General features: G+C 37.2%; 1 protein-coding gene and 1 long non-coding RNA gene across 2 annotated transcripts in view; one reads left to right on the top strand and one right to left on the bottom strand.

Moving 5' to 3' along the window:
* Positions 1 to 12,951, top strand: part of LOC136042047 (DNA replication licensing factor MCM4-like) — a 135,345-nt gene that overhangs the window by 34,408 nt on the left and 87,986 nt on the right. Inside the window, exon 3 of the mRNA XM_065726907.1 lies at positions 6,188 to 6,364. Coding sequence (XP_065582979.1) covers positions 6,188 to 6,364 — 177 coding nt within the window. The remainder of the gene's footprint in view (positions 1 to 6,187; positions 6,365 to 12,951) is intronic.
* LOC136042049 (uncharacterized) overlaps positions 1 to 12,951 on the bottom strand; it is a 50,173-nt gene that overhangs the window by 19,218 nt on the left and 18,004 nt on the right. The gene's annotated exons all lie outside the window — the stretch shown is intronic.

Genomic DNA, 12,951 nt, shown 5'->3' on the forward strand with positions numbered 1-12,951 from the left:
AACAATCTATTAAGCTTTAGAAATTATGAGAAGTAACCAGCGAATTGTCCAAGGTCATTTTCCCTTTGGGTTTGAAAATTGGACGCTGCGTCTTGAAGAATTATTTAAAAAAATTAGCTTATAAGTATAATTATTTTAAAGTTTATAATGCTTAAGGAGAAAGGGGGTAAAAAAGAAGATGATCTGGGTAATTCGAAATGGAAGATCCTTGAGTTTTGACATACCTGTTTGACTTGTGTCTGACCTAAAACTTAAGCATCCGTGTTAGGGGGTGAGTGAAATATTACATTTGTTGTTTTATAGGGAATATTTTGTTTTTTCTTTACATCTCTATGGTGCAAAAACCAGAAAAGTAAGAAAGACTGTTAACAATAATTGATTAGGATTCCACAAGTGAAACTGTCGAGTGAATCATCTAGCTAGTTGAAAATTTTTGAACCAAAAAAAGAAGAAGATAGAGTCTAATCCCAAAAACGATATATGACAAAGTAAAAAAGAAAGTAAGAGTTAAAAAGAAAATATATATTCAAAGCCCTGAAACGGAAAATGAAAAAGTAAAAAGGATAAAGGTTAAAAAGAAGATAGAGTAAATGCCCAAAATTGGAGTATGACCAAGTAAAAAAGATAAGAGTTAAAAAGAAGATAGAGGCAAAGCCCAAAACAAGGGATATAACAAAGTAAAAAAGATAGAGTCAAAAAGAAGATAGAATCAAAGCCCAAAGCGGAATAAGTAAAAAAGTGTCAGAAGTAAGAATTTCACTGGGCATTTTCACTCGAAAATGTCCTTTCTTGGTGTTTTTTATTGAAGAAATGCCCCCCCCCCCCCCCGCTAGATTTGAAAAACAGATTCGTCCCTATATTTTTATCAGCTGATGCTTTCAGCATTTTCATCTTCTAAAGGAAATGGTACACTAATAAAAGAATAGTACCATATTCTTTAATTACTGCATCGTACGGTACGATGCAGCAATTAAACAGATATAATAAAAGAGGGGTAAGATCGATATCTATCAAAAGTAAAAATGCACAACAACATACATGAAGAAGTAAAAATGACAAAAAGAGTAAGGAGCTATCGGTCAATAAGGATGAAAAGACAAAAGTATAGGAGAAAAGAAAATGAACAGTAGTGACGCGTAGATTAAAATAAAAAAAAATGCTAAACGTTAAAGTTAAAAAAGGTTTAAAAAACGAAGCATATTATAAAACCTGGCTAGATTTTATCAGCAAAATGCTCTCTAAACGTAGAATATGAACAAGAAGAAAGTAAGATCAACCAATGAGGAGCTCAAATTTTTCAATACTTTTCTGTGTGGGTGTAAATCAGGGAAGAAAATAGGGACCTTGGATGAAACTAGTCAAGAAGTATCGGTTTAACAGGGTGTTAGGACTCGGGGAAAATATTTTTCTTTAAGTCCTTAAAGCTAACCTTGCAAGTCTTAAACAATTATTAGTCCTTCTCATGTTGAAAGAAATAAACTAATTTTTTTTCTCTTAACAAGAGCAACAAGAGAAAAAGGAGAAGACAGTAACTGGCCCACGTTGTCAAAAAGCTACTCAGTCTATTTTCCAATTAGAAAAAAAAAATCCGTGTGTCACTTTATTTCTGAATCCCTGAAATTTAATCTTTCAACTGTTTTCGGTTTTTATTAGTAATTAATGTTCACTACTAAGCTAAGTATTTCTACTTTGGAAATTTTGTAATAGTGTAAAATGTCGTCTCAGGGTCTATCCTTTTCAGATGGTTGTTATTTGTTTGGGTTAATTGATGCTGGGTTGATAGCTTGGAGAACCCGAGGGACGAAATAACGTAGTTAATTAAATATTATTAAATCCTTTTTAATGAAGACAATTTATTTAAGGGTTCTTGGAAAAGAGGAAATTAATTTTTTTAAAGTTGTAAATTTAACACGTATTTCTTTTTAGATAGGATGTTGTCTATATCGCCTCAGAGGATGTTTATTAGATTTTGTTTTCTAGCAATGTTAAATCTATCTTCTTTGAAAAAGGTCTCAATTTTTTCTGCTTAGTCCACAATGACAGATTTATTGTCCCACAATTTTTTATGCCAGAGAAAGATTATTTCAGCTCAGATCAAAATCAGGGCAGGATAAAGGGCGATTGGGCCCAATCGGGTCCTGTATCTGGAAGGGCCCCTTGTTGCTATCACAATAAACAGAAAAATATGATATATACTTTATCAAACAGTTCGTGGTAACGAACTGTAGTAAGGAACGACCCGGCTAAATAGTAACCGAAACTCTAAAAAATGAAATTTTGATACCAATAGTGACATCAAAAGGATCGCATTTTAATGATGATTTTAAATATGTAAGTTTCATCAAGATCAGTTATACCCTAAAAAATTACGAGCCTGAGAAAATGCTCCTCATTTTAGAAAATAGGGGGAAAACATCCCCTAAAAGTCATACAATCTTAATGAAAATCACACCATCAGATCCAGTGTATCAGAGAACCTTATTGTAGAAGTTTGAAGCTCCTATCTACAAAAATGTGGAATTTCGCATTTTTTGCCAGAAGACAGATCAAGGATGCGTATTTATTTGTTTTTTATGGCACGTGGTGCCATATCAAATTCTGTCCGTCTGTCTGTCGGTCCCGGTTTTGCTACTTTAGGCACTTCCAGGTAAGCTAGAACGATGAAATTTGGCAAGCGCATCAGGGACCGGACTAGATTAAATTATAAATAGTCGTTTTCCCGATTTGACCATCTGGGGGGGGGGAGTGGGGGGCCGGTTAATTCGGAAAAAAATAGAAAAAATGAAGAATTTTTAACTTATGAGCGGGTGATGGGATCTTAATGAAATTTGACGTTTGGAATGATATTGTGTCTCAGAGCTCTTATTTTAAATCCCGACCGGAATAGATGACATTGGGGGGGGGGATTGGGAGGGGGAAACTTAAAACTTGGAAAACACTTAGGGTGGAGGGATCGGGATGAAACTTGGTGGGAAAAATAAACAAAAGTCCTAGATACATGATTGACATAATCGGAACGGATACGGTCTCTTTGGGGTAGTTGGGGGAGGGTTATATCTGAAAAATTAGAAAAACTGAGGTATTTTTAACTTACGAACGGGTGATCGGATCTCAGTTAAATTTGACATTTAGAAGGATATCGTGTCTCAGAGCTCTTATTTTAAATCCCGACCGGATCTGGTGACATTGGGGGGGGGAGGGGGAAACCTAAAACTTGGAAAACACTTAGAGTGGAAGGATCGGGATGAATCTTGGTGGGAAAAATAAGCACAAGTCCTAGATACATGATTGACATAACCGGAACGGATCTGCTCTCTTTGGGGTAGTTGGGGGAGGGGTTAATTCTGAAAAATTAGTAAAAATGAGGTATTTTTAACTTACGAACGGGTGACCGGATCTCAATGAAATTTGATATTTAGAAGGATATAGTGTCTCAAAGTGTCTTTCTTATTTTAAATCCTGACTGGATCTGGTGACATTGGGGGAAGTTTGGGGTGGGGGAACCTAAAATCATGGAAAACGCTTAGATTGGAGGGATCGGGATGAAAGTTAGTGGGAAAAATGAGCAGAAGTCTTAAATACGTGATTTACATAATTGGACGGATCCGCTCTATTGGGGGGAAAGGTTAATTCTGAAAAATAAGAAAAATTACGTATTTTTAACTTACGAAGGAGTGATCGGATCTTCATGAAAATTCATATTTAGAAGTTCCTCTTAACTCAGATCTTTTATTTTAAATCTCAACCGGATCAAGCGTAATTGGGGGGGGGGGGCAGTTGGGGGGAATGGAAATCTTAGAAAACACTTAAAGCGGTTAGATCATGATGAAACTAGACGGGAAGAATAGAAACCTGTCTAAGATACGGGACTGACATAACCGGATCTGCTCTCTTTGGTGTAATGGGGGGGGGATTTAGAAAATTGAGGTGTTTGTAACTTACGAAAGGGTGACCAGATCTTTATGAAATTTGATATTTAGAAGGATCTTGTGCTTTAAAGTTCTAATTTTAAATTCCGTCCAGATCCTGTGGTATTGGGGGGAATTGGAGGGGGAAACCGGAATTCTTGGAAAACGTGAAAATTGGGGTATTTTTATCTTATGAATAGATGATCGGATCTTAATGAAATTTGACTTTTAGAAGGAATTCATGTCTCAGAGCTCTTATTTTAAATCCCGACCAGATCTTTTGACATTGGGGGGAGTTGGAGGGGGAAATCTTGGAAAAACACTTGGAGTAGAGGAATCGGGATGAAGCTTGGTTGATAGAATAAACAAATGTCCTTGATACGTGATTGACAGAATCGTACTGGATTCGCTCTCTTTGGAGGAATTATGGGGAGGGATTCAGTGATTTGGCGAGTTTGGTGCTTCTGGACGTGCTAGGACGATGAAAATTGGTAGGCGTGTCAGGGAGCTGCACAATTTGACTTGATAAAGTCGTTTTCCCAGATTCGACCATCTGGGGTGTTAAAGGGAGAGGAAAAATTAGAAAAAATTGGGTATTTATAACTTATGAGTGGGTGATCGGATCTTAATGAATTTTGATATTTAGAAGGACATCGTGACTCAGAGCTCTTATTTCAAATCCTGACCGGCGTTAAGCCTCTTATTTTCCTTTTTAAATCAATCTATTGATTCATAGAATTTTGTTAGAGCTCATACCATATGATCTCTTGGCTCTTAGCTCTTCTCGCCTCGTCACAAGTGCCATATGAGCTCTTAGCTCTTGTTTGTTTTTGTGTTGTTGTTTTTTTTCAGGGGTGACCGTGTCGACTGAGTGGTCCTAGAATGTCCGCAATAGGGCTCATTCAAACGGAAATCAAAAGTTCCAGTGCCCTTTTTAAGTGACCAAAAAAATCAGAGGGCACCGAGGCCCCCTCCCACACTCATTTTTTCCCAAAAGTCACCGGATCAAAATTCTGAGATAGCCATAGTCGAAAAACCTAATAACTATGTCATTAGGGACGACTTACTCCCCCGCAGTCCCCGTGGGAGGGGCTGCAAGTTACAAACTTTCACCTGTGTTTACATATAGTAATGGTTACTGGAAAGTGTAAAGACGTTTTCTGGGGAATTTTTTTGCCTTAGGGGGGAGTTGAAGGGGGTTACGTTTGAGGATATTTCCATGGAGAAACTTCTCATGGGGGAAGAGAATTTCAATGAAGGGGGCGCAGGATTTTCTAGCATTATTTGAAAAAAACAATGAAAAAATAAATATGAAAAAAAATTTCTACTGAAAGTAAGGAGCAGCATTAAAACTTAAAACGAACAAAAATTATTAAGCATGTGAGGGGTTTACCTCCTCGTTATACCTCAATCTTTACGCTAAAGTATTTTTAGTAATTTAAACTATCTATTCTACAGTCTCTGTGATTCAGAAGTCATTCTTAAGGAATTGGGACAAAATTTAAGCTCTAGTGTAAAGAGCGATGTATCGACGAGGGTTGAACCCCCTCATATACGCCATAAAAACATACGATTATAAAAGTTCGTTACGTAAGTTAATTCGTAAGTTACGTATATTTTTTACCAATAAAAACGTTTGTAAAAAATTAAAAGTTCTAGTTGCCTTTTTTAATTAATCAAAAAACTGGAGGGCAACTAGGCCTCCTCCCTCGCTCCTTTTTTCTCAAAATCTTCCGATTAATTGCAATTAATCAATATGCAAATTTACTTTTAATTATTTACGGGCGGAGAGCCAAGATCAAAACATGCATTAATTTAAAAACGTTCAGAAATTAAGTAAAAAAAACAAGTTTTTTTTAATGAAAGTAAGGAGCAACATTAAAACTTAAAACGAACAGAAATTACTCCGTATATGAAAGGGGCTTTTCCTCCTCAACGCCCCACTCTTTGCGCTAAAGTTTCTCATGTCATATTTATTGAATTCGATCGGGATACCCCTATATTAGAGAGATTTTAAACTGCTTATGTGAACTAGTTTGAGTACGTAAGCTCTTATGCAGGTATATTTTATTTAAATATTTATGTATCGAATGGGCCCCGCCAAAAAAGTCTAACCGGGCCCCGCACCTATTCAATCCATTCCTTATCGAAAAGAAGATCCAAACACTGAGTGATGTAAAATCCCGCATCTTAAGCCAAATTCAATTCCTCTAAAAAAAATAGCCTTAGGCAATAATTAATTCTAACACACTTTTATATAAGTTATTGTCCTTTCACAGATCGGAAATCAACATCCTCCTTTGTGGTGACCCAGGTACTTCAAAGTCACAACTTCTACAATATGTGTTCCATCTGGTGCCGAGATCCCAGTACACTTCAGGGAAGGGGTCATCGGCTGTTGGTCTTACAGCATATGTCACCAAAGACCCAGAAACGCGCCAATTGGCTCTCCAAACGTGAGTGAAATCTTTAGTCTCTTAGTTGTTTCTTTAGAGCCGTTCTTTTGAAACTATCTATTCGTCTAGCTGGGTCACTGCAGATGAATAATTTTGTTACCATGGGCAGCTGAATGAAGTGCGATAGACTAGCAAAATAGCCTGTCGGACGACAGCCATAAAAAAAACAGTCGTTGTATATACTCCCGTAATTTTCCCCCTTCCCAAAAGATACTGTACCCTAATATTTCAGCTCTATACCCCTCCTCCCCCGTGAAACAAAAAAGGGTACACTTTTTTTGATGATCAGATGCCACCAAAATAAAAGTATTCTGGAAAAATATTTGCTTCCCTTCCCGTCAAACAACCTTACGTGATTGGCTAGGTGTCACAGACACCTACCAAAAATTTGGAGTGAGGTGCCGAAAGAATATTGGATATCAGGCACAGAAATATTTTTGAACGATAGATTAAACGTTCTGTTTGCCAATTTTAATACATATCTCAAGCTATTAGATATATAATACTTGTAGTTGAATATAATCTTATATCATGGCCCATGTGCAAAATTTTTCAAGGGTTTGCTCTGTATCAGGCGGTTAAGAATTCGTCAAAACATAAAAAAATAACAGGTAAATATTTTAAAAATCATAAGATAAATCGTACTTTTCGGCGGACTCGCTTTTTGTCTGTGGTTTTTACAGGCAATGGCTCCAAGAAAAGATAACGTTTTTGTCTGAGCATCAAATTTTGTAGTAGTCTGCACAACATTTTGAAAAATCATCAATTTCGCAAGAAGTTCCATTCTGCTTAGACTGAAAAGCTGCTTAGTACACGGTACATAGAAAAGATGAAGTAGCTTACCTCTAACAGTTATTGGCTATGCTTTGTATAGAGCAACTGAAAGTGTAAATGAACCATTTCAGTTAATAGGTTCAAGTAATTACTTTTGCCTATTCTGTCCTAGAAATGTCTAATGTCCAAGGAAAAAATTAATTTGACTAGAAGATTCTTCTTCTTTTATAACACCGGGAAACTAAGCATAAAGCGAAAAAAGGTTGTGTGGAATTCTAAAATGTAACCTTCTCTTTAAATATATATTTTTTATATACTCGTCACGAGACAGGATAAATACTACGTAAAGTGAAAAAAAAAGAGAAAGAAGCCAAACTATCTTGTGCAGAATATTTACAAGACCCAGACTCCAGAAAACAAACTGAATTCATAGCAAATAAACCGAAACTAAACTTCAATAGATAACTGATAAAATTAATTTAATTTTTTTAAAATTAGGATTTGAGCAACTTACGGGGTAACTGAAGGTATGAGCAAAGTTACCGTAGAATGTTTTTTAGAATCATAAGTGATGATCATATCTCACATATGAGTCGGCTTAGCCGAGTGGTTAGTATGCTAGACTTGAAATCCTTTGTCCGTGAGGAAAGGGATTCGAGTGCTGGTGCCGCTGGTTACCTAGTTTAAACGGGGGTTAGTAGCTTGACTCTGTTAGCTCAGCCAGTGTTGACCCAGCTCTAAATGGGTACCTGGAGAAATCTGGGGAACAGGAAGGGTGTCCGAAAGCAAAGGATGTCTTACCCCATACCACCAATACACTTCCTAGCTGAAACGCAATGAAATGGAGATCAGCGCCACCGGTATGGACTGTAAAGTCCAATGTGGTATTCTTTACCCTTTTTTTATACCTGACTGGTAATGGCTTTACCTCATTCAACTCAAACCAAATACAACAAGGGTAATTTATTTTAAGTTGATTGTCAAGATCTAACTACAAAAACCAATTACAATGCAAAAAAATTAAATTGAGAAATAAAGTGGAAAGGGTCTACTAAATTTAGTTGTAGAACAGAAAACTAAAAAGGAAAAACTGTCTATTTTATTGATACTATAACAAAAATGCACTTGAATGAAGATTGAGCCATATTCTACATGATTGTCCAGGATCAATTCAAAGCAGACAAAAATATTAAATTATTTCTTGAACAGTTGAGGAGAGGACAAGTCGTTCTTTAATAAAGCTATCGAACAAAATAATATATCACCCAAACTGGCTAATACTGTTTTTTGTCGGGCTACTAGTTGTACAGGACTCAACACATGTTTTTAACCCTACCAAGGCTTGACACATTTGTAATGATAGCGACAGGTATATTTAGAATTAGTGTTAAAAGGCACATAAATGGTATTTATCTTCTACCTAGTGAAGCAATCGAAAAACTGTAAATTCAGCGATTTTTTCAATGGTGCATTTTGGAAAAATTTGATTAGCTTGGAATTGGAGTCTTTAAAAAAAAAATCTATATTAGTGTAACTGAAAACCTAATTAGCATATTTCTTCTCGCTTAATAATTTTTATGTACTCCTGGAAGTATCTTGTGACTTAATTTTTTTTTTATTCCTCTTTAGTAGTTTGAAACAATCCCTACATCATCCAACGTAAACTACTACTACTACTAACAACTCACCGCAGCACCGTGCCGCCTGAGGCCAACACAGCTACGCACGCTCCTCCATCCCAATCTATTCAAAGCCTCCTCTTCATACCCTTCCAGAAAGTTTCTATTTCCTTCAAATCTTTATTTATGGCATCCTCCCACCCCAGATGAGGACGACCAGGTCAGCCAGGTACCCAGAACAGCAATTTCTCTGGAAAACATCTAGCAAGTCTTAATCCGCTTTTAGGAGCGCCCACGATTCAGAGCCAAATTCGATAAATGTCGTCACTGTAGCTTCGAGTCGTCACTGTACTGTTCGTTCGCTTCGATTACATCATCTCTCACTCTAAAAATAATCATATTACTAAGTAATTTGCTATCGACAGAGATCTGACTAATGCTTCGATAATTACCACACTCTTATCGTCTTTTGTATATAGTGGTTTAATTGAGTTTTTACTAAAATCGCTAGGTACTTCCCCTTTTTCAAAAGTCATATTCATAATTTTCAGTAGCTTATTTCTAATCTCAGAGCCACCATATTTAAGATATTCATTTATCACACTATCAGCAGCTGGAGCCTTATTATTTTTTAATCCTTTTAGTACTATCGCTAATTCTTCCTCACAAAGCAAATCTTCCTTTACATCCAATGTATCACAAACTTTTTCATTTTCCTCTATATCTTTTCTTGCAACTCTATCACGGTTTAGCACATTCTCAAAATTTTCTGCCCATCTCTCTTGTTTTACTTATCACTAGTTGTGGCCCCGCTCCTATCTTTAACGGGAAGAAATCCGGATTGATTCCCCCCGGATACTCCTTCTGAATTTATTTACATGCCAGTACAATATTCTCGGCGATTTTATCCATGTCCTCCGCTTCACACCTCCTTACCTCATATTTTAGTGCTTTCTCCACTTTCATTACATTCCTTTTATTTTCATATGATCTATCACTCAGATAATTCTTATACAAGCACCTTCTCCTCTCTATTAAAGATAAAGTTTTCTCACTAATATTCCTAATTGCAGTCCTAACTTCTTCCCTACGACACCATCAGCAACTTCACAAATTGTTTTTCTAAAATTATTCCTACCATCTTCCACATTGTTAAATTTTAAACTCCCAAATTTAGTATTCAACTGTTCCTTCAAAGTTTCTCTCGAATTCTCATCTTGGAGTCTGCCAACATCATAATTTCCCGGGACGTACTTACTCTTCCGGAATTTCAGCTTTAAATTAACCCTAGACACTACTAGATGGTGATCTTAACTTTTAACATCAACTACAGCACTCCTATATACCTTAGTATCTTGTATTGATCCTGCCAGTCTTCGGTTTTCTATAACATAATCAGTAAGGTTCGTTGTCTCACCGTCATTTGAATACCATTTTAATTTATGGGTCATTTTATGACCAAACACCGTATTAGTTACAACTAGATTATTATACGTACAAAATTGCAAAAGTCTGTAGCCATTACTGTTTTATTTTCCTACACCAAATTTACCTAGGCTAGGATTACCTAGGCTATTTGCTCCTGTAGCTGTAAGTAAAATTCGTCTGAGTCACTAGTATCTCCGTCAGTCGGTTCTACGGGGGGCAAATACTACTTTAACTGATGCCCTAAACTTCTTAATCATAAAATGAGATTAGTATTCTACTAATACCTTACCAGCCTAAAAAAGACCTAGCAGCTTCCTTATTCACCATGAGCCCTGCTCCTTTTCTATGTACCCCATGCTTCCTGTCTGAGTAAACAAATTCTATATCACCTAATTTCATGCTTCCTACTCCTGGGATATGAGTTTCTGAAACTCCTGATATGTCCAGTTTGAATCGTTTGAATTCGTCAGTCAAAATGTCGACACGATAGTCATTTTTTAACGTCGTAACATTCCAAGTTCCAATTTCCATGTTCTTTAAATCATTGAAATTACTTTGGCTTCAGGAAAAGCAATGATCCTGGATACCAGTGCAGGACGGGGATTAACATATTTTCTCAAGCCTATGCCGAAGCGCTTAAGCCGGCTTAGAACCGGGCAGCAAGAAGTCCGTGGGACCTCCAGTATTAATGGAGGCTTTGTGCAATCCTGGGCCCATCTTGGTCACAACATGGTTTTCAGCACTTGGTGATGCTCTTCTGTCAACAGGAGTCGGAATCATGCACAAACAGTCTCAAGCCTACTACCTCAGACTCATTATATTTTCATGTCTATAAATATTCCGCTACTACGGGGAGGCAACCCATAGCAGATAAATTAGCTAGGAAGAGGTTTTTAGCCGGCAAACGCCCGTCAAAATAGACCAAGCCCAAAAGAATTATCCATTAATCAGAGTCCCGTGCGAATGCTGTGTCGTCTACTAGACTATAGTTTCCTCGACGGGCGCCACTCCTCAAGTGGGAATACAGTTGACTGCAAGGCCCTCAGTCTTACACATACTCCGAAAGAGTCCAGGCAGCCCTTTGCAGAGGCCGTTGTCCATAGATCTGGATCTTACGCCCCTTCCGCAGTTTTCCTCCTATAGAAGATTCTCCCACGATGGTGTTCTGCGTCACCATGCGGTTTAACCCATTACTGGGAGAAGGTTGTAACTCACGGGTTGTGTGGGTTCACCGGTGGGCCCTATTGAGTGTGGATTTGAGGGCCTTCATCCTCCTCCACCTGTATTTACGGCCCCGGGAGAGGATGTCCCAGTTTCTATCATGGACCACCAGGGACAAGATCTCCCTTGGTCCGTGCCTCCTGTGGAGGTACCCTACATATCTGTAGGCCGTTCCCCTATTGCCACCTGGGGACACGCTGAGTGGCCTTTGGAGACGCCCCTAAAGAGCAATAAAACTTTTTGATGTTTGATTTATGAAAAAAAAATCAGACTATTTTATGAGTTCCGATCGACTGGGATGGATACAGAATAAATTTATAATGGAACCAAAAAACTTGGACTTTTCCCATTGTTATTTTCTTCGCCACTCCACTCCTGCAATTAGTGTAACTTTTGACCATCTAGAGAAGGTGGGCCTGTGCCACCCCCCTCCTGTATCCACCAATTCCGATGGATTAAGAATCCAGTTTAAAGTAAGGAGAGGCTCTTTCTGCTTCGCAAAAGAACCACTTCCTAAGTCAGTTCTGATATGTCTACCCTGTCTTGTCTCATGGTTGGGGCCAAGTTGGATCTTTCAGGGATTGGTTTTAGGGGTTAGGGGTTAGTTTTTCTTCGATCCTCACAGAAGAGATTTCACAACGAGTTCTCTTCTTTCTTACACCTGTTGTCCGACAAACTATATCTAATCGTTAAAGCAAAAAAAAAACCTAAGAGTTAGAGTACAATAAAGCAAATTGTAATTATGAATAGAAGGTTAGTGTCTTAGAAAGTGGAAGTGGAAGCTTTGCTTGAATCAGAAAAAAAAACTTAAACTAGTATTTTTCACGATTTATCTACCAAAAAAGTAGATTTGACAACACAAAGCATATAAATGGAAGCAGCCGACCTTTACATGGGGATATCAGAATACTTCAAACATATCTAAGGAGGGGAATGGAACCCACCAAAAGAATTGACTGTTACTAACAACTCACCAACGTTTTATTTGTAGTGATTTTTGAAACGTGTCAATTTATATTTAAAACCAGATACCTTAAGCAAAGAACGCCGATAGTATGCTCTTCGACAATTACAAATCACCAACGTCAAAACAGAAAGATAAAAAGGAAAAAAAATATAACGTACATTTCAGTTTTACATATGAAAAAGAAAATTACCAAAAAAGGTATTAATATTTTGCATACGCGAGTAGTAGATTCATTCTTACTACTCTCATGACTCAAATACAGATAAAAGGTAGGGGTAAAAGACAATATCGTCTTAGGATACGAAGGTTTTATCATGGGGACAGAGTACTTGCAAAATTCCCCAACCTCCACCACAGCATGTACAACAGAGCTTTGAGAAAAATTTATCCTGGAATAAGACAGCAAACATTTTCCACTTTAATTCTGCGTTCCACAGATCATGAATGAAATGTTAATTTCTCACAATAGTATCAAACCAGTACGTTTTTTTAAAATAATTTACAATTAAACAATAAAAGGCGGGAAGGGGTCTAAAATTCAATATTTTAAAAATTCACCAAATATTCCTGATGTAAAC

This window comes from Artemia franciscana, unplaced genomic scaffold, assembly GCF_032884065.1.
Source record: "Artemia franciscana unplaced genomic scaffold, ASM3288406v1 PGA_scaffold_58, whole genome shotgun sequence".
Taxonomy (NCBI): Eukaryota; Metazoa; Arthropoda; class Branchiopoda; order Anostraca; family Artemiidae; genus Artemia; species Artemia franciscana.